The sequence below is a fragment of the Leptinotarsa decemlineata genome, unplaced genomic scaffold (assembly GCF_025532065.1).
Source record: "Leptinotarsa decemlineata unplaced genomic scaffold, Ldec_3_MD MMD2_tig00003736_RagTag_RagTag, whole genome shotgun sequence".
Lineage (NCBI taxonomy): Eukaryota > Metazoa > Arthropoda > Insecta > Coleoptera > Chrysomelidae > Leptinotarsa > Leptinotarsa decemlineata.
The window spans coordinates 8,139,562-8,162,143 of record NW_027412593.1 but is presented as its reverse complement, the minus strand read 5'-3'; the positions used below and the strand labels follow the sequence as shown (position 1 = coordinate 8,162,143).

Below are 22,582 nucleotides of genomic sequence, written 5' to 3'. Positions count from 1 at the left end.
TTAAGACTAATAGTTTGATGTGAAACACAACTTACAAGAAAATAAGAAAAAGTGAAACCATCATCTACCATGTTTTGTTTGTACTAACTTGCGGACTTCTAAAGTGAAATAGAGATACTAAAAAAATAATGAGGTGATAGTACAAGAAGAAGAGACCTAAGAATTATTGAAAGGTTCTGCTAGTGTATAATAACAACTTTGTAACAGATATGCTTTCAGTATTTGTTTTAAAATTATACAGTTGGTTCGAAGCCTTCACATATTCAGGAAGATCATTGTAAATTTTTGGACCAATATATTCTGGCCCAGAGTTTGACTTATTTTTGGACACATTACACACATTTCAAATATATAGACTGACGCTAGAGTTGAAATATATTTTTTTAATATTGTCTACAAGAATATCTTTGGGGAATATTTGCCATGCATCATACATTGCGCTTTTGTGCAATGAGCACATTCTGTGTTGAAGTTGTTCCTCCCCAGAAACAAACACATACCTAATTATAGAGTCTACATTAGCATAATAGATACTTAATAACTGAGCTGCAGTCGATTCCGATTAAATTAAAAGAAATCGGGGAATTGAGTTCAGATATCAGATGTTGACGATGACTATATTCCAATTCAGGAATATATTCAGATAAATACCTAAAAACTTAACACTACTAACATTACTTTTTGAAGATATGTTATTTACATTGAACTGGAGATTTTGATTTTTTTTCTGCTGATTGTGAATACGAATAACCTGTGTTTTATTTGTATCGAAAAATAAATCGTGTCCATTAAAAAACTGGATACTTGATTTAATGCTTCTCAACATTTATTTTCTAAAATTCTAGTATCGAATGCAGATACAATTAATGAAAAATCATCAATATAGGCCGTGTAACTACTGTCTTCAATTATGGAGTACATCCATTTTTAAATTTGAAAGTACTATTATTTTCCGTCATTTGCAATGATACAAATGGATCTCAGTTCTGGTGAAAAGAATTCATCCAACTGAGTGAAACACATCTTATATGAATTGAAGGGGTTATATTTTTAGGAGTGATTAATTTTTGGGAAAGAAAGTTTTTGGCTTTCTACTAATCAAAAAAAAAAAATCTTTGCATGATCTACACATCCATGTATAGAGTTACTTATTTTCAAATTGATTACTTCCTTCCTTTCTTTAGAAGATTCTCTCATCCCCTTTTTTTTGTATCAGATGGAGTAGTAGAAAGCCAAAAACTTTCTTCCCCAAAACACATCTTAAAATACCATAATATACCAATTTTGAAGCTAGTTTTTCATGATTGACAAAGTCAAATGCACAGCTCAAATAACAAATACTGCCGAGCCAATGCACTCGCAAAAATAATAGACACAGTGGCCCAGGCAGTGAAAGATGAACAAGGACAGCCAACCTACAAAAAAAAATCCTGCCCCTTGCCTTGTAGACAGAATGTCATCCTACCTTTGTGCATAATTTATTCAGACTTGTTTTACCATTATCCAAGAGTTTTAAAATATCGAGTCTGGTGTTGAGAGTTTCTGCCCGAGGGGGTCAGTCTTTTGGTCGTGTTGTTTATCTGAAGTCAACTTACTTGGAGAAACATGCCTCGAAAGACAGTATTTTGTTGGAAAAGTTTTTTTTAATAGATTCATTCTCTGCCAGAGATTCCAATTCTACTGATCGTGTTGCCCAATTATTTTCTTCTCTGTCCATTGTCATTTGTGTGCTCAATGTTATGCCATAAACTATCAGTAACTATTTATTAACATCAGTAAACTCGATGAGTATCAAATCAATATATACTTGATAAGATTTTTTATCAGTTGGTTTTGTTACAGACAAAAAACGTGGAACCTTCTTCATCCTTTCTGGACTCTATTAGTTTATTGCAGAATAGAAGTTCTCCATCTAGAGGATTTACTGTATCAAATGCTACATCCTTTCTGGACTCTATTAGTTTATTGCAGAATAGAACTTCTCCATCTAGAGGATTTACTGTATCAAATGCTACATCTTCAACAGAATCGTATACCAGATCTCATTCCTCTTATAACACATCACCTGTACCAATCTTGAGACCTTCATCTCCTGATGTACTGCCTCCGGAGGAGGTGATTGAACAATTTGAAGAACCTTCTAGTAATGATAAGTTGCCTAGAAAAATGTTATTTTCAAACTCGGATTTTGTAGTTCCTTCTACAAAGCCCCCTCGTACGAAAAAAGAATCAATAAAGAGTCCATGAAAAAAAAGAGATTTCTTTTCAAAAAGCTGATGAAAAGGAGAAGGCCGCTGATGAGAAAAACTTTGTGCACTGTGAAAAATAATGATAATAGTCACAAACATGACACTGATGCAAATTCACTTGAAAAGACGACTGATGTAAATAAAAAACCATCCTCTTTCCTTCCAAAAAATGTTAGTCACATTGAAACACAGACAGATTTTTCTCAACCAGAAGATATTTACAGAATGTTCAAAGGTCTAGTGACTCCACCGTCTGATGAACATCATGAAGATCACGATATTCATACAACGGAGTCACCTAATGTATATACAGGATTTCTGCCAAGTAGCCCATGTTCCACACGGGAACAAATGACTGATACTGACTTCCTAACCAGCTCTAATAAGTCAGTCAATAGTGATGGCATAACAGAAAAAAGTGATAACAGAAATACTTCCTTCCAGCCCAAAATCTGTAGTTGAAGAAAGAGATACAGAAGATGTGCCACATTCACACCGCCAGAACAGTACAAAACACAAACTGATGGAGCTTCAGAAATTAAAAGTGCTTCGAATGAAGCTAACTCTGGTGATGTTTCTCGTGTTGAAAACTCCGTCAGTGAAAGCTGTTGCACGGAGGAAAACAAATCGAAACAATTGAATGGCCCCAGTTTGAATTCTCTATCATCTGTAGGATTATGCGCACCTAGTTCCAATAGTTTTTTTGTTGTGCATCATCCATAAATTCAAATTTGAAACTTTTGTGCACGTCATCAGATATTTCCTGTGATTATTCTCCTTCTTCCAGCACTGTCTCACCAAATTTGAAGCACAAAAATTCCAATGATCCCTACTCATCACTAGCTTCACCTGACATTTCGAGCACCTCTCATGATCATTTTCCAGAGTGTTCAACAAGAAAGGGAGATTCTGAGGAGAACCAAATGGGGTATGGGAGTGTGAATGAAAGTTTTTCTGATAATGAGGATCAAGACTATGTCGTAGAAGAAGACATACAATCTCAAAAAGGAGATTCTGACATAAACGGAGATTGCAGTGATGATATCTTGATTGAACATCATTATTTAGATGCTACCAATGGTGAGGTAGTTATTGGTTTGAACAACCAAGATAATACAGACGAAGAAACTGTTGATAATATTACGAAAAACATTGATTATAGTGAAGCTCATACTAGTTTGTCTAGGAATGAAGCAACTGACTTGAAGATAATTGAAAGTTGTCAGTCAAAACGTCGTAAATACACGGAACCCAACATAAGTTTTCATATTTCCGCTAGTGATCCCTCGGCGGCCGTTAGAACAGATCAGAAAAGAAACTTCGAATACAAAGAAATGCTTGTCTCAAATCATTCGACTTGGAATAAAATTATGAAATCTCACGAAATAGATGACATTTGGAGTGGACCGCTTGAAAAAGTAAATGGTCTCAACAACTGTGAGAACCCTGATAAAACCTTTGATTTGTTTGATAACGAAGAATCACAAACAGAGATATCTTCTGAAGCATTGCTTGGATATCCCAGCCAGCCTTCTGTTACTAGTATTACATCTCCGTCCTATGAAAACCCAGATGATTTCCGAAGCTATAAAATAACTTGAAAGCAAAAAATAATACAGTCGAGATCCCGCACGTAGAAAGCGTTGAAACAAGTAGTTCTGCAAAGAAAAGTTGTGATCACATGGTGAATAAAAAGTCTGTTAGATTCCAATTAGATAATAACGACTTGCGCCCCAGTAATACTCCCGCTTTGAGAAGTAATACAGTTAAAAAGAAACGGATTACTTTCGCAGAAGACATCATTGATATCCCTGTTATCCATTCACCTCTTGAAATTTCTAGATCAAAACTCCAGAGTTCCTTAAAAAATCCCATTGATCCAGAAAACAATCGATACATTGTCCCTAAAAGGAATACCAGGCCGCGAATTCCACGTCGTATGATGAACTTGAAGTCGTTAGCCAGGTTCAATGTAAAACCAAATGATCCTTGCCTCCAGGGCGTGCCTTGCGTCATAGTGGAGAGGCTGAGTAAGACAGAAATCGATGAGTGGAAGAATGTGAGCACAATTTCACGAAAAGTGCGTTTGCAAAAGTCACAATCTCAGAACAGCTTCATGTCTTATGTCAGAATAGACTATGACAAATCTACCAGCAAACTGAACGAAAATGACGTTGTATATTTCAACCAACCGGAGGGTTCTAACCCGGCGGCGCCGAGGCAGTGGAGGCGCAATAAGTTCCAATTGAAAGACGACACTCCTCAAGAAGGTACGGTAACATCCAGAACTTTTAATGATTTTTCTGATAGTGACTACAATAGTACTCCTGTACAGTGTACGAATGCTTGTTGTAGCAGTCTTACGACTGAGTTGACCCAGCTCAATGTTACTAAAACTCGCTACGAAAGCATTTTAAATTTGAGTTGCGAACCCAACTTTTCCATTTCTAAATGTCAAAACTGTCCCAGTCTTAATCCTTTCTCCTCAAAACCTGCTAGAAGAAAGAAGAGGAAATTGTCCCAAGAAACTAAAGAAGTAGAATCCAGCAAGTCGAACTATTTTTATGTAGCTAGTATTATCAAATCTCCGGATAGGTGTTCTACAAGTTTAGATTTGAATATAATTTCCAGTATTGTAGAAAGCTTTGATGCTAAATGTGATAATTCAGTAGATGATTTTTGCCTAAATCCTATAACTCTTGATAAAAGTAATGATATATCTTCAAATGAACAACAAACAGTTGACAGTTTAAATGTAAATGCTCTTGACTTTGATTGTAACATAAATACTTCATTGAATCAGCAACCTGCAGCAGTTCCAGAACTTGAAGATTTCGAGAAAACTCTGAAGAGTGAAGAACTGGCCAAGCCATTGACGATACCATCGGATTTACACAATTTGAATCTCAATAGATTTTCCCCTAGTCCCATCAATTGCTTCAGTCCTTGTTCCGATTCTCCTGGCCATATCTTCCTGTCACACTCGCCTGCATTAAACGAAAACCATTTTTTAGGAGGTGAACCTAATGATTGTTCCCAGATGGGTAATAATTATGGCATCCAACCGGATAGTTTTTTCAGCCAGGAGAACTGTTTTGAATCTTTCAGGAACAGTTCACCGGATTCTCCTGAAACTGAAAATAAACCTGATGCTAGCGAACATCAACTACCTGAAGATAAAAAAGACTATGAAGGAGAATTGAAGTCAGAAAATAAGACTGAAGATTATAAACAAATTTTGGCCAAACTGGATATTAATTCTTTGGATGAAGAACCAGAAACAAGATTGCCATTAAAAAAAAGAAAGCTGTCAGTGCCCAATTCTAAAGAAGAAGACAACGAGGACGACTTGATAGGGCCAGATTTAGTAGAAGAGATTTTGAAAAGGGCAAGGGCTGAAGGTACAGAAAAGGACGATATTAGCTACCCCGCCAAGCCTGCCATAAGCATAGCTGAAATACAAGAGAAGTTGGTAGAACCACAACCAAGAACCTTTAAGACACCTGCTGAGAAGAAGGAAATGCCCCCTCCTTATGCTGCATCGAAGCCTTCTTTGCCTTTTTTAGAACACCCGAAAATTGTTACTGAACAGTACAACAATCACACTTACAACAATCCGACGATTAACTACCACATGAATAATGTACCATATCCGTTCTTTCCCTGTGGCAGTTTGCCATATTTTTCCCCCATCCTATTGCCGCTCAATAGCACTACAACTTTCGATATGAATTTAGTTCCTCCACAACAGCAGCAACATCAACCACAAATGACTATGCAAGAACCAGTTAATCGACCAAGAAAAGAGAAGAAAAGCAAGAAAAAGAAGAAAGACTAATTTAATGTCATGTCATAAATGCTTTTTATTTTCTTTCAAGTATTCCAAGTTTCTAGTATGTTCCAAATGGCTGTGATTTTTTTTTAAGTAACTTTTAAATTGATATAGAAATCTGGAAAAATTTTGTAATTTCTTAATATCACTTATTTTATTGACTTCATGAAAAGAAGACTGATGAAAGACAAAGAAGAAAGAAGAAGAAGAAAGAAGAAGAAGAAATAAGAAGAAAGAAGAAGAAGAAGAAAGAAAAGTATATTGGATACAGCACCAGCTAAAATTCCTGATGAGTAAAATGTTGCATTTATTTTTTTCATAAATGTTTACATGATGATGTTACTTGTTAGTATAGAGAAATACATAGTTTGGATATTTTTCTATGTATTAACTTTTTATGTGAATCTAGCTACGTGGAAGACATCACTAATCAAATCTTCTATTTTTCTCCGAAGTAGCTTTACTTATTTTTTTTCAACTGATACTCATTTGAGATTTGTTTTCTATTTGTTTCCTATTTGTTTTCCCAATTTTGCAAGATTTTGAAAATAATCAATATTTCTGTGTTTAAGGTCACAAATCAGGTGATCTTCCTTATAACGAGAAGAAAAATGGCAAGCGGAAAAGAGGTGAGTAATTTTCCTTTAAAAATCTTGAAAGTACTCATAGATCAAAGAATCATTACACATGTGTCAATACTTGACGCGCACATATAGTTTTATATAACATCGTTTCTTTCTACAAATGAAAAACTAATACAAAAAAGTTAACGTTGGCTTTTAATCAAAGAGAGCTCCTATTTGGATGGAAGCTTACAATCAGTAAAAAGAAGAGATTGTCATACAAACGTGAGTAAGCGGCAATTTCTTATATTTTGGGGCCACTATTACTTTCCTGTGATAGTTTAATGGTGTTTATTATAAAGTTCATATAGTTTGAAGTTAAAATGAATAGTTATTTCACAATTAATAAATTGGGCATTTCACATTTCATACTAGGTAAATTTTATACCGTTATTATAAATTTTGAACCTCAAATTGAGAATGGCTCGGTCTAAAGTTTTACATACTGGAATATAATTAAGTACTAATGAATGTTGTGAAATGGGGTTTAGGTTTAGAGAATTTCATAATTGAAAACAATTTTTCATTAAATGATAGTAATCTCGTCATTTCGTTTTCATTACTGGTATTGTGGAAAAACAATTCATGGCGCATCACGATAATGTATCTGCTCACTCGTCATTGATTGTTCATAATTTTTTTGACAAAAACAACACCGTTATTATGCCACAGCCACCGTATTCACCAGATTTGGTCCCCTGCAACTTTTTCCTGTTCCTAAGACTGAAGAGACCCATTGCGACTGCGACGATTGAGGGGATAAAATCGCTGATGTTAATTGAGCTGTTTACAGTGCCACGGTGTTATTAAAACTGATTAACATGTCTTGAACATGGTTCAGGTCAAGGTTTCATTCGCTCCCCGCGCGCCGGTAGTTTGTTGAATATGTGAAGACGCTTTCGCTTGGTAACAGAATTATGTACAGGGCGTCTCTATCAGGAAGGTGTATATGCGACAATAAGGCTTTCACAGATCTAACGATATCTCGGGTGCTGCTGTTTTGTTTCTCAATTCAATTCGTCATTTACCTTTTTGACACAAAAAATGTGTCAGTTTCGTCAATACACAAATAGACAAAAAAAAATCATCCATGCAAATTATGCAATGAGTACAATACTCATAAATATAAAATCACACTAGATACATTTGTATAGTCTACACAGTCAATTTGAATGGCATAAAAACTAAATTAGTTACCGAACGTCGGCAGTTTCTTTGTATGACATGGGCGGCGTGGTATTCATACGAGGTATAATCATTATTTTGATGTGGAAGGTTTTATATAGTATTAACTAATAAATTTATCAGACCCGGTACATTAGTCTCTCATTTGGCTGTTTGGATTGACATCGTATATACTATACACATATGTGCATATATACATACACAAGTACATCACTTCAATGAAATTAATAAAAACGCTTTTGTCGAATTACCACTAGTTGATTTTATTTATACGACCAGTTTCGGGTTTGACCCCACTATATCAGGAGTTTTCAGGTAAGATGTAAGGACAAGTAGTTTGGCGAACCAGGATGCCAACTTTAAAATTCACCACTGAAAATTCTAGGGGTTATTAAACTTATAAATTCAAGAGAGGAGACATACATAAATCGAGTTGCTCATTTAGGGGTATATTATATTTCTGGTTTTCAATTGATTTGTTAATTTCCATGGCTTCCAACAAATTCATTTTCTTCCCTTTATTACAGGTTTGTTCTGGTTCTACGAAATTCAGGTTCTAGGACGTCAGGATCATACGCAGTTGATATAGAGCGTTCTGGTTTATCGAGGATAAGTTCGGATAGATGAATCCTCTGTTCTGGTTTCGACTGCGAAATGATCCTAAACTCTTGAAACCGTCCCGAATCGTTCTTGCTCTCGAGGCTGAACTGTTGAGAACTGTTCCAGTTGCTCATGCGCATTCATGTGGAAATTAGTTTGGGGTTATTTTCTAAAATGTTTTTTTATCTATTTGATTTAAATAATTGATAATTGAGGTTAGATAACATTTGAACTGACTACAAGGATACGCTACATACAAAATGAACATGATCAACAGTATTTTCTTGTCTTCATTTATTCATATATTCGATAGGTGGCACAGTGATCTCAAAATGCGTTCTGGTTTAACCATGTATCTGACACTATTTCGGACTGTTTGAGATTTTTTATGCATACGCATCATGTCTTGCGCAATTTCCAAACAGCTTCGGATGTTAAAACCAGAAAAAACCTTACATATGTGTAGGATTTTGAGGTTATATTTATTTATCTTGTGTTTTGATTCTTGAAAATGTTCATATATTGTAGATTTTTTGTCCAAACAGACGTGTTCACACAGCCTTTTGAAGATAACCTCAAAATCCTACACATATGTAATAAAGGAAAGAAAATGAATTTGTTGAAAGCCATGGAAATTAACAAATCAAATTAAAACCAGAAATATATACTCCTGTATGAGCAACTCGATTTATGTATGTCTCCTCTCTTGAATTTATAAGTTTAACAACCCCTAGAATTTTCAATGGGGAATTTTAAAGTTGTCATCCTGGTTCCCCCAAGCACCTGTCCTTACATCTTATCTGAAAACTCCTGATATAACCGGTGTATATAACTTGGTGTATACTGATCACATCGATCAGTATACACCAAGACACAGTAGAATAAAAATTTATTGTGATATGGAGCTACTAAAACACATGGCATTAAAACGGACAAGACTATTAAACAACTGTCTTTTTCCATCAGTGCCAAGCATTAAAAAAAGAGTTCTCTGTAAAATGAGTCAGAATGTCCGATAATTATTTATTTATAGTTGATACTATAACAGTACTTCTTGAATTACTGAAAAAAAAATATCAACAGCTATATTTTTAGATTTTAATTTTATGGGTTTGAACACACTAGTCCCATTGATTTTCTCAAAGAATTATTTCTTCATTCATAATTATACTCGGTACTTTCAGGAAATTGATATTGTTCAGTGAACTGTTTTGTTGTTTTTGTTCACTATCCTCTTGTTTTTTTCTAAACTAATAACTGTAAATATTTCAGTTAAAAGTTGTTTCCATGGTGTTGGATCCCAAAATTTCAATATAATTTTAATAAATGTTTTATTTTTTTCAGGTGATCCTGCTCGTGCTACTCAGAAAAAACCCGGAAAGAGAGGTGAGTAATACGTTTTTTTATTATTTAAAAATATTCTTGATGTAGAGCTAATGTAATATCAATGTATTTCGATTTACTGATTGAACATCGTTCTGAAATTTGGTAATATTCCAGATTCAATAATTTTAAAATCTGTTTTAAATTTGTCAGAGCGATGTTTAAAAATATATTTCTTAATGCCAAGCTATCCTGAAAACAAATGAATTAGATTATTATTTTCAAACAAACCTTTCATTCTGCCTATATTCTACAAAATAGCTTTACCTCTCTGTAATAAATAATAAGTTACTGCTGAAAAATAAATTGGTAAACTTGGAAAAAAAGTACAATCAATTCCATAAATACAACTACTCGTTTTACCACTTACTAGTAAGTAATAATGAGCTCCTTGTTTTTAAACTCATGGTTTAGACAGCTAGTGGCAACCAAAGACAGTTTCAAAATATATTTGGATATAATGAAAACATGATAGAAGTGACCGATGAAAATCCATTATAATGTGAGATCTCCACTTGAAAGTACATACACAAAACCGCGACACGTGTGGCAAAGAATTGGATTTTGCCTACTGAACAAATGATGATTTGAGTATATTCATTTAATAGCTTGGGAGTATACAAGTTGGTTCTTGTCCAAAATTTTATATAGGACAAACCGGAAGATATTTTTGCAAAAGAATAAAAGATCATAGAAGTAGTTTTTTCGAATGGAAAGACCACTTCAACATTTGGGAATCATCTTTTGGCAGAGGGGCACAAGTTCAATCATTAGGAACAGAAAGGTTCAAAACTCAATCTTTTGGAATGTTCAGAAATCTATTAATGTAAAAATTCGGGATTATTGTTCACTGATCGGATATATTTGAATTGTTCCCCTTTATTTAGTTTCCAACGAGAAAATTAGTAATTAGGACAGATCTTAAAAGTAGGTAAAATAATAGCTAAGGTAAAAATTGTTTTTCATTTTTCTCCAGTCTTACGAGTTGTTCCTAGGTAGGTAAATAGTTGAGGTAATTAATTTATCATGTAGAAATTTTACAGGTTACAAATTACTTTAAAAGCACGACACAGAATTTGTTAAAACAGTATTCTAACGCCCGAGGATGCTGTCGTATAACGGAACACGTGTCACGGTTTTGTAAACTCTCAAGTGGAAATCTCACTTTAAAGTGTGTTTTTTGAATACGTTGGATATAGTAGTAGTAGTAGTACCAGTACTAGTACTACTGCATTCGATTATTGTATATTTGATGAAAAATTGATCACCTTCTTTCGGAGATTTAAAAATAATTTTTTACAGTATATATTTCACAAAAAAATTGTTTACACGCATTTTGTGAAATCTGATATTCCAACTGACTAAGCAGTTTAATGAGTGTATTACTACCTACCAAATATTTGAATTGGCGCAACTTTATTTTTATTATCCATTTTAAAACCAAGTCTTCTGATACGGTCCATTTCCTTTTTGTTTTTGCAGAGACATTAACGTCTTAATTTTTCTAGGAATTATAATCTACACAGACATAAAAACCTAAGGAAGAGTTACTTTTAGTATTGTAAAAATAGAATGGGGAATGTTCCTCAATTTGGGTTATTACAGCAAATGCAAGTTTGAACAAAATAAAGTTGAGTTTAATTCATGAGTTTTTCAAATTCACTTCGAAAAGTATTCAAATTGATGTTTCAAATGTTGGGTTTTAATTTTCAAAGGGATTTGTTTCTAATTCACATATTGGCAACAGCGCCTATATCAAGTTGAAATAATTTATACGTACCTAGATATTCTACTTTTAAAAAAGGAAAATTATCTTTGTAAATCAACAATTGAGGCAAAATATAAATTATAGTTCTATACCATCTCTACCAGCCACATAAACAACAGTTGTTTTGTTATTTATTTATATAGAGAAAGATAGTTTAGGTGCAGAAAATGTCATATGTCTCGGAACATAAGTAAACAGAACAGCACGCCTCTAAAATATGTCATCTTTGTTTGTCTCATACAGGTAACAGATTCATTGTCCTTTATTAGCTATAACCGATGTTGCCAAATGGTGAAATAGAAACGAATCCCTTTAAATGTTGAATGCATTATTTCATTCCTCTTTTTTAAGTATTTAAATCATTTTTTAAAGAAAAAGGTTGAAATGATGAGTTTAAAATGCGTTGTTTTAGAGCTCTTTTATGAAAACTACTTGATTTTCGTCAGGAGGAACATTCCCCATTATGAATTGTGACAATTGTTTAATGTATGTTTTTTAGACAGTTGAAACCCAATGACTCATTTAATCCCATGCTGAAATAAAACCAGTTGTAGTGGTTTTATTTCAGCAAAATTATGACGAGTTTTGCAGTTGTTTTTTATCTTGAGCTCATAACCCCAAATTTGAATTTTTATTTGAGAAGACCATTGCAAAATTCTGGAATAACAAAGAAAATTCTCTTTTGTATTGAGAACATAACAAGGTATCTCGTTTTTCTTTTAGGAATGTCATTTCCTTTGCCATTTTGATGATAGTAGCCAGATTGATGATAGTAGATTAGATCGCTGATGACATATACCTGAGCAACTCTTTGATTTGAAATTGTACAGTTTTGTAGCCAGATTCTTTATTGCACTCAGAAAATTATTGAACAATTCTATGGTCCTGAACCTGTGGCATATTTTAGATAGCACTAATGTATGTGTTGGCACTTTCAATTGTAGATAATTTCTAATGTAACTTGAGATACCGTTGAGACTAAGTATGTACCATACGTGAAACTTATTTATTAAGAGTTTTTCGACAAAAAGTTATTCCTGATAAAGTTTGTGTATCCCTTGAAACTGAACATGCACCAACAAAATACAGTAAAACACACGTAATATACGAGGAGCCTGCAAATATTTGATTTTGAGACAGGAGTAAAGTAATCTTCTTTTGAAAAATCTCGGAAAATGTTATTTAGAAAAGTTGTTCAGCATTAAAAAATACATCTAGATTTGAAGTAATGGCCATCTAAGTGAAGTTTTATTTTTTACCCATTTTTTTCAAACGGGGACTATGAAAAAAAAATTGCTAAAACGATAAATAGACAGCATCCTGTATACGACGGTTTATTTTAAAAGCCTGCAATATTACAAATTACACAACTATGGTGTTAACCACTGTCCATTTTTTTTTTGAAGAGTCAAATAATTTTCAAAGTTTTTGGTGTAAAGTTTTCTTGTCCAAAATAATTCTCCAAAATAATCTCCAGAAAATCAATGAGTTTGTTCCAAAATACCTATTTTATTTTGATGTTTTGTGATGTGATATTAATGAATATCAAGTTCTTGTTACAGTACAGTATAATTTTGAGTAATTTTCGGTGTTAGCAAAAAATAAAAATAACTTTGCACCAAAAACTTTGAAATTCATTTTCTTCTTGAAAAAAATTGACCGTGGTTAACACCATAGTTATGAAATTTGTAATATTGCAGGCTTTTAAAATAAACCGTCGTATACAGGATGCTGTCTATTTATCGTTTTAGCAATTTTTTTTTTCATAGTCCCCGTTTGAAAAAAATGGGTAAAAAATAAAACTTCACTTAGATGGCCATTACTTCAAATCTAGATGTATTTTTTAATGCTGAACAACTTTTCTAAATAACATTTTCCGAGATTTTTCAAAATAAGAGTACACGTGTGTCTTACTATATTTTGTTGGTGCATGTTTAGTTTAAGGGGATGCACAAACTTTTATCAAGAATAACTTTATGTCGAAAAACCCTTAATGAATAAGTTTCCCATATAGTGCATACTTTGGGGATGACACTGTATATCGATACTTCTTTTGAAATCTGGAGTTAATATTACAAAGACTTCATTGATTTGAATAATTCATTTATTAAAATCAATTGGAAAAACTGTTTGACTTTTCCGCATCTCTGGTTGGTGGTCGTGACGATTTCCTCAGGCCCTCCCTCACTGGTTTTTAATTTGACCGCTATTTTACCTTATTTGACCGCTAACAAATTCAATCATGATCGGATAACAATATATCGAGTCCCTGAGGTTCTCTTAACTCCCTATGATTTTCCCAAGTAAACGACAACCATCATAAAGACTTCCGAGACCCTCTTTATCTGTGTTGTTCTACTCTCCTTACAAGTTAGAGGAGTCAGAGTACTCCTCCTTCGGTTTATATTTGTGGCCCATTTCCTAGGACTAAGGGTGAATGTCATAATTAAACAGAATACCTATATGTGTATTTCAAGCTATTTGACTTTCATCAATACAATGTAACCAAGCATCATGAAAGTCAACTAATAAATAAATAATGGAATAGAAACGGTTGGAATAAGGAAATGACTAATATTGGATTGTTATTGGAAATAGTAGTTAAGTGTTACGGGATGTTAGGCAAAATAAGCTGATTGACCTTTGATTGGGTTTTTGAGGTTATATCATCATTTCTGACAGGATGAAGTTAAATACATATTCAACGACCCCACAAGCATATGGTAAACATGATTTAATTTCCCGCTCCATTTTTTGTGTGGTTGTGTTTTGAAATGAAACTCGCTCCACAGCTGGGAAGATGAACTGAATTTTAAAAAAATCAAACTTTTGAATTAATACTATTTTTAGGAAGGCCCCGGAATACAACAGAGAAAACGTAATCATGAGGAAGACATCCAGAGTGGGAAAACGACTGAAAAAGGATTATGAAGCCTTGATTAAGGGTGAAAATCTTCCAAGACACCAATTGAAATATTTCGGAATATATCGTCAAGGCAAATAAAGAGATGTTTTTGAGTGAATTCAGGTGCAAATAATATTAAAATGAAGACTAAACCAGCAGGCGATTTTGTTTTTTAGATATAGGTACTCACCTCTCAGCTGTAAAGCGATTTATCTGTGATTATAAAAAAATAAGTTCATTTAAATTTATAGTAAATCATAGTTTGCCATGTACAAAAAGCATATATAATTATTTTATTTCATATAATTTGAAGTGTATAGTACAAATTGTAATATTTATTTTTTCTGTAAATTCAACGCTCAATAGTAGTTGTATTATTTTTTAGAACATTAAAATATTGACTACCGATTTCCATTATTCAATTCCTAATATTTTATTGTAGTTTCAAATGTAACTTACTATTTATTTCTACCGAAGGGTAGTTTGTTGTAAATTTGTTTTATATCAAATAAAATTTGTGAGTTAGTTTCATAATGGCATTTATTCTAATTTAACCTATCATTAGGTAATTTATCTGAACGCTTTTGATGTTTCTGCTTGTTCATGTTTGCTTTTGAAGTGGTTTGATTTTTATCTGATAGATGTATTTTCGCTTGGTGTCTTTTTTTTAACTTGTCACAAACTAGTATATTACAGTTGGTTGGGGAGCGAGGTTTAATGATGTTAGAGTTTTCCAGCAGCTCTTGTATTGGAAAATTAAGAAATGAAACCATAAGTGTTTTTGGTTTCTTCAATCTAAAAAACCACGGGGAGTAGAGAAGAATCATTTTTGAAGAAAACATTTGTTTTTTAAATTTTTATTATTGTAGCCATTGGAAAAGATCAGTTTTCACAAGTCATTTATAAAAAAATAAATAAATTTATCTCAAGATTGATTGTAAGATGGGTATTGTTAAATTCCAAAACAGTTATTGGTTTTTGATTGATTTCTTATTTCGAAAGCTGACACTAAATTTCAGTGCCTACAATTAAAATGTTGCTATCATTCACTGTCATTATTTTTCAGGTTTGAAAGTCGTCGATTATTGAAATTTCTTCATGACGTTTCGCTGGTGCGAGTGGCTAGCTTCTTCAGAGGTTTATCCATCCTGAGTTATCTCTGACTAGATATTAAAGTTACTTAAAGCTAGCCACTCGCGCCAGCGAAACGTCAGGAAAAAATTCCAAAAATCGACGGTCTTCAAAAACCCGGAAAATAGTGATTCTGAAAACCTCGGCCAGAAAACTTAACCAATGTGTTCGTAATCATTGATGAAATTAAAAATTTTCGAGATGGAATGCCCATGTTATTGCTTAAAAAATTATTTGAGACTAAAAACGATCTACTTATGACGGAATCAATTGACACTTATGAAAATCGGAAATGTATTTACCATAACACATGTTTCGCTATACAGTAAATTTTTCAAGTGTGACTAAAACTACTTGCTCATTAAATATAAATATATACCATTCTGTGAAATTTTAATATATTCTATTGGTTCATTCAATAAATTAGTAATTGTGTAACAAGAATTTTTTATCATTCGTGATTAAAATACAAAGTCAAGTCATACGTTTTATTGTAACTATATTATGCTTATAATTTTAACTAGATTGTTAACTATTTTTCACTGACACAAGTGGTTGGCATCTTTTGAATATGTCACTTTTCATATCGGAGAAGAGTTAAATTTTTTCAAAATGAGCCACAGTGATTAATTTCGAAAAACAACAAATACAAGGATATTCAACTCCGATAGTTTCACTCAATTTATACTGAAGTATTCAAATCGAAACACTGTATAGGGTTCTCGTAAATGGCTGTAATTTCTGTATTCGAAGAAATATAGTTTTTCTACAGAATGTGCTCATAATTTTTTTTGGGCAGGATGTCTTTCAACTTTGAGGTGTTGACTACTGATCTGCATTTTTGTTGGAATTTTTTTTTATATTGAAATTTTCGATTATTCCTGAAAGTTTCAGTACTTTGGTGAGCATCAAATAAATAATGTTTTCTTCTATGACAGCCTTGTAATCACCTCAATGGAAGCAATACTTGATTTTCTCTCGAAAAGTGTCATTTTGTAATGAATTATTTTGATAGTTGGTCCTCTAAATTAGTTGCATATTTCAGAAACCAATCAAAAGAAATATTGTTCATAGTTTCAAAGAAATAAAATTGGGTATCTGGTCTTGCTGTTCCTCCAAATATCATACTACGTATATATGTAAGTAGATAAGTACATTCTGATCACAACCATATTGATTTCAATTTAAGAGCCACCGGTAGATAGCTGTTTCAGCCTATTGGGCATCGTCAGTACCGAGCAGGCGGTCCGATTGAAGACAAAATGTGAACAGAGAAAAGTTCTTAATGAAAATAATTGTATAAACACAGGCTAGACATAAATACAACCACCTATTGGTGTGACACCCAAGTCAACTTGCCAAGTTTTTATGTTAGTGTTGGTGGTTTGACCAGTCAACCGACAGCTGCGATAACAGAAATTTGGAAAGCTAACCTGGAATGCTATCGGAAAACGAAGCCACATGATTCTACAAATGATATGAAATTAAGAAAGGTTATTTCAGTCAAGCTGCTGGAAAATAATTCCATGAAAATCAAAAGATAAATAGATAAGTACTATTCTGATCATTCTGGTGGTGGCTCCTAAATTGAAGTCAATATAGGAATGATCAGAATAGTACTTATCTATTCATCTTTTGATTTTCATGGAATTTTTCCCCAGCAGCTTGAATGTAATAACCTTTCTTGGACCTAACCTTTCAGGAACTCATTAGAGGCTTCCATTTATTTGAACTTATGGACGTAGAAAAACTTCATTGGCATAGGGTATTTGAAATTCTCAGGAATGTCTTAAGAAATTTGAAATTCCCAATAATGAATAGTCGTTGCAGATAAAAAAAAATTGTTGCAAAAATTCCAGGTCCGTATTCAGAATTTTCAAAATTAGAGAGACCCAGTCGGGGCCTCCATGAAAGTTCTATTAACATATTGAAGAGGAGAATAAATGGATTAAATATAGAGGTCTACTCTTTGAACTATGTGACTACTATAGACTCTTCTCAGATCATAGTCTTTTTTCAACATGGCAGCAATCTTTGCTAAACATTTTCACATTCATATTTTCGGTTCGATGAGACGTTTTTTGATATAATAGTGAGAGTGAATCACTTATATTTCTGTTACGAAACTCGTGAGTTATTTCATATGAATATTTTTTGGCGTTAATTATATCGCCTATTAAAGCGAACAAGCACTTTTCCCAATCACCAAAAATACAATACTTTCCCAACATGCGTTTCACCAACCATGAGTTGTATGCCAGTCACCAGTTCAACTGATAGATGCTACTAAGTAGAGAAACGCATATTGGAAAATAAAATTGGAACATTTATAATTATCATGAATAGTGTTATTGATTTTTACCTTATAACGGGTCAGTGTATTCAAAGTATTGCGTTTCTGGTGATTGGGAAAAGTGCTTTTTTTAGATTTATTCTGCGCCAGAGGTTCCAGTTTCACCTTTCAATTATTTTCTTGTATTGAATAAACCTAAAGAAGCCGAATTAACCGCTGGGCTGAAATATTTATTTCAAAGCGTTTTCCAATCCAAACAACAGTATTTCGAAAATCCCAAGAGGGAGTTGAAACATTTCAATCTAAACAACCACTGTTCAAAAGTGTAAACCAAGTCTCTATTCTCCAAAGTTGACTATTCTGTCAGAAAACAACGGACTGCATTGATTAATAAACGCTATAATATCTAATAATATTGAATTTATGTCAAACAATAAAGTTGCAAAATTTGAGTTCTAAAACCTGATGCACACAGACAAAAAATTTAACATAATTTGAACCGTGTTGAATTGTACACGCGTGTGCATCAAGCTTAAAATAGTTATTTATGTATCATGAATTCACTTCATTGTAATTGATTGTTCATATCTAAGCCATAATAAACGAGATTAAAATAACAATTGGTCTTCATTTCTAAATCGCGGTAAAGAAAAAATACAAATACAAGTATATAAAGAAAAAGGTGAGGTGTCAGCTGGGAGTAATGTAAAAAAAAATGAACATAATTACCCTTGTTTTCAATCTAACCCCAATATAAAGTAAAAAACATTCAGAATTCAACGAATGCAGGTACCTTAAAATGAAGTAAATATATTTTTAACAAGCAATAAATACATCAGTGCAATGGTCTTATACAATTTATTTGTACAAAAAAAACAATAGGATAACATTGCTTATTAATGCTACGATAGAAATGTGAGAAGTAAATCAGAGTCCACAAGGAAAATAATATTGAGCGTCTCAATTTCACAATAATGTCACTTTGGTAGCAGAATATTAATTTCATTTTAAAAATATGGCAAGATTAAGTTTACTAACAAAATAAGTAGGTAATTAACGTTATTACAAAAAACTGGTTTGGAGGGAATTTCTTTGCCAACAATAATGATTGTTGCCCTCGAATATACATCTTCATTAAGCCTTAGATATATCAGTGTTGGTACATTATTGTTACTGTAATTATTACCGTTGGTTTTGCAGCTGTCACGATAATTTAGGTCGTCAGAGCTTTCATTTTCTGCATTGCAGTAAAAAATAAGTATTTTTCTACAATTGTTTGTATTGCAAAGAATTAAATTGTAAGTATAACGTATAGAATCCTATAAATGTTTCTTGTACTTATTCTTGATTTTATTATAGAAAAACTTTTCGGATCAAACCAAAATTTTGACTTGGATTGTCTCCACGTAGGTAGGAAACTTACAAAAATCTGGTCTTATGTCTCCTCAATGTTTAATAGCAATAGTTATATATTTCTATTCCTCCATATCATAAGTAAAAGTAGTACTTGGTAGGATAGGGCGGGTCACTGTGCATCCACCCTCTTTCAGAAAATGTTTCTTTCAGGCATGAGTCCGCTGAAACATCCTTCAACTATATAAAATGCCCATAAAATTTTCCATAGAGATGGAAAAAGATCAGATGAATTCAAGGAAGAGGTGCTTGTGGCTTACCATATCTATCTTAGTAGAAACTCATTAACTGTGAATATATTCCACTATATATTTGTAATAAATGTTATATATTAATACATATTCGTAATGTATCAGATTTTGACAGATGGAGCTAAGATGCTGAATAAAAATTTTAAAACTGTGAATGAATAACTATAATCCGCTATATAGTTTCAATTCACAATAGCTTGAAGTCAGAATCGTGCGTGGAATATATTGAATGTTTTATTGTCAGAAGATCATAACAAATGCATCAGAAGAATAACTGCCGAGAAGTAGGGGACGTATTTGAAGATATATCTTGGTGTTTCCCAAACAAATTTATCCACTGTATTGAATTTTGTTTTAATTTATAAAGGATATAATGTTTGATGAGTTGAAAATTCAGATAAGTTCGTGTGAACTTTTCATTTCCATAACAAAATAAATGAATATTCAATAGGGTAAAAAGGAAAATATGCATGTTTTAAATATGTACCTAGTTATATGATATGAGAAATTTCAAGAGAGAACAGAACATTAGTCCTTTTTGGGTAAAACTGCATATGATTTTTATCCTTTGTAAATGATTCGTTGTATTTTTTATAGGTGTTTCCGCAAATGTGAAATAAAACTTATAACCAAAATTGCTTGTTTCTCATTTACTATTCTCAAAAATTCCCTGCTTCTCTCCAAAATATCTTTACATGTCCCCAGTCGTTCAACTAGACAGGTGCAAACATTTTACGTTTCTTTTCACAGATTCAATTATTCATACAACAGCTTTATTCCCAGAACTCTTCGATTGGCTAACTCTTTAAATAGCCTTCAAATCTTCAATATAATAGTTTCCCGCTTTAAAAACCATATTCTTCACCTAGACATCTAATACTTGTGTTGTTGTATTGTGTCTAATGATACTTGCGTGTAAGAATTATATTAGTTCAAACTGTTATACATTTTAATTTTTCTCAAATAAATATAAATAAATGCAGTTAGATCACAGACAGATGAGTATTTTCTTAAAAGTAACCAGAATATGATTTAAATATATTTTGGGGTTAATTATTATTATTTGAATCTAAATAGAAATGGATATTAGTGGAGTTCGGTCCCAACACCAAACAGTTGTTTTTAACACCTCAACACGTGTTACAATCACTAAGTGATCATCTTCAAGACGAAGATTATTCTTCCTCCTGAAGACGATCACTTGGTGATTGAAACACATATCGAGGTGTTAAAAATAAAGGCTTTATGTTGGGATATAACTCCAGTATTATTCATTACTACACCAAACGTTCCAAACAGTGCATCACAATTAAATAGAAATGTTCAAAGTGTTACATTTGTGACTGAATGACTTCAATTATAATGTATAGATTGCATGATAATAAATAAATCAGAAATAAATATTACTTCTTAGTTCTATCAAGTTCAAAACTACTTTAGTTTTTGAGAAGTATTTTAGTTTTATCAATTTCTCTTCTGAATTACTTTTTCCACTTTGAGACCTTAACATTATAAAACTTTTACATTTTGAGCAAAACACAGAGACATAATACATTGATATTTTTAATCATATCACCCTTCCTTAGAAATGTTCTCTAATTTGTGAGAATTTTATTTTGTGGATACCTTGGCATACTATCAATTCATTGAACAAGAACTTGACTTTGTAAACCTAGATCACACTCCATTTTGTCAACACTTATTTTTGTGTACATCTCTTATGAGACTTATGAGTTCCTATGATGGATTGCCTGTCACAGATATTCTCAATCTTCTAAACATCATTTTTTGAAATGCATAGAAAAACTGCCACGGTTTTTTTTTCATGTCAGAGGTCGAACTTTATTCCGTTGAATATAATTTGCATTAGTCTCTGGCAATTGAATAATACTTATGGCACCATACATAAATAAACAGTTATGGTGTGAAGAGCTCAGTCTTTATTTTAGATAGGCAATAGATGAGCCATTAATGTTTTATTGTGAGGATTGAAACATCTTTACCTACTCTAGCTATTAAAATGTCCTGTTTTCTCCAAAAATCAGTAAATGTTACCACCTATATTATAGTTTATATTGTTTTTGTGAGGCAATCCGAACTCAAAGCATCCCTTTTTGCCAATTTGGAATTGTAGATTGTAACATACCAAATATTCAAAATTCTTATTTTCACAGATATGGGAATCAGATTCTTTTGAGCAGTCTGCTTATTCATGTTAGGTTGGGGTTAGGTCACAGTATTTAGACAAATAGACGTCAGTTTGTTCAGGGCGTCAGTCAACCTAATTTATTCTTCTTCTTTTGTTAAGTCATGAAGTAGCGAATAACGTAGTGAGAAGTTAGGTACATAGATATCTACTTTTAGTAATGTCTTTTTATCTCTATATAAAGGTAATGTCATACTCAATACTCAGAATCGGTGGCCTGACAAACGTTGTTCTACCATATAAAAAATATGTTTATAGGGTATCAACTTTGCTGCTAAATGAAAAAATACAAAAAAAAATTCTGAGTAGGGATACCCTAATCACTTAGTGGAATGAAATATACTTCACGACCTATTCTCATACCTATCAAATATACACAAACATTTTCATGAAAATCGGTAGGGCCATTTCGGAGTAGTGCGACTGAAACACCGTGACACGAGATTTGTATGTATTAAATTGTATAACAGATGATTCTCATCGTTAATCGGATACATTTGTTTGTTTAATCACAGTTTTTTCACGTTGCCTGGTTACAGCAATGACTTGTAGTAATTTTTATTTTATTGTAATTGTTGAAGATTCTCTCATCCCTTTTTTTTGTACCAGATGGAGTAGTAGAAAGCCAAAAACTTTCTTTCCCAAAAATTAATCACTCCTAAAAATATAACCCCTTCAATTCAGAAACATATAGTTCTTGATTCATTTGGAAGGAATTCAAAACTAACTCTCAACTGTGCAAT

The 22,582-nt window shown here is 32.7% G+C and overlaps 1 protein-coding gene and 1 long non-coding RNA gene across 5 annotated transcripts; one reads left to right on the top strand and one right to left on the bottom strand.

The window, feature by feature from the left end:
* Window positions 1-3,930: 3,930 nt before the first annotated feature.
* Window positions 3,931-20,268, top strand: LOC141483628 (uncharacterized). Of its 2 annotated transcripts, none has more exons than XM_074178397.1 (3): window positions 3,931-6,710; window positions 9,834-9,875; window positions 19,536-20,268. In XM_074178397.1, the coding sequence occupies exon 1, from the start codon at window positions 3,931-3,933 to the stop codon at window positions 6,085-6,087; it is 2,157 nt and encodes a 718-aa protein (XP_074034498.1). In that variant the 3' UTR covers window positions 6,088-6,710; window positions 9,834-9,875; window positions 19,536-20,268. The 2 variants fall into 2 exon arrangements, with proteins under 2 accessions (XP_074034498.1, XP_074034497.1); XM_074178396.1 differs by lacking the exon at window positions 19,536-20,268 and adding an exon at window positions 14,491-15,079.
* On the bottom strand, window positions 18,812-22,022 carry LOC141483630 (uncharacterized). Of its 3 annotated transcripts, none has more exons than XR_012466196.1 (2): window positions 21,637-22,022; window positions 18,812-19,546 (listed from the first exon to the last, which is right to left on the bottom strand). It is a non-coding gene; the product is annotated as an uncharacterized lncRNA (long non-coding RNA). The 3 variants fall into 3 exon arrangements; XR_012466198.1 differs by having other exon boundaries at window positions 21,641-22,022; XR_012466197.1 differs by having other exon boundaries at window positions 21,780-22,022.
* Window positions 22,023-22,582: the final 560 nt, after the last annotated feature.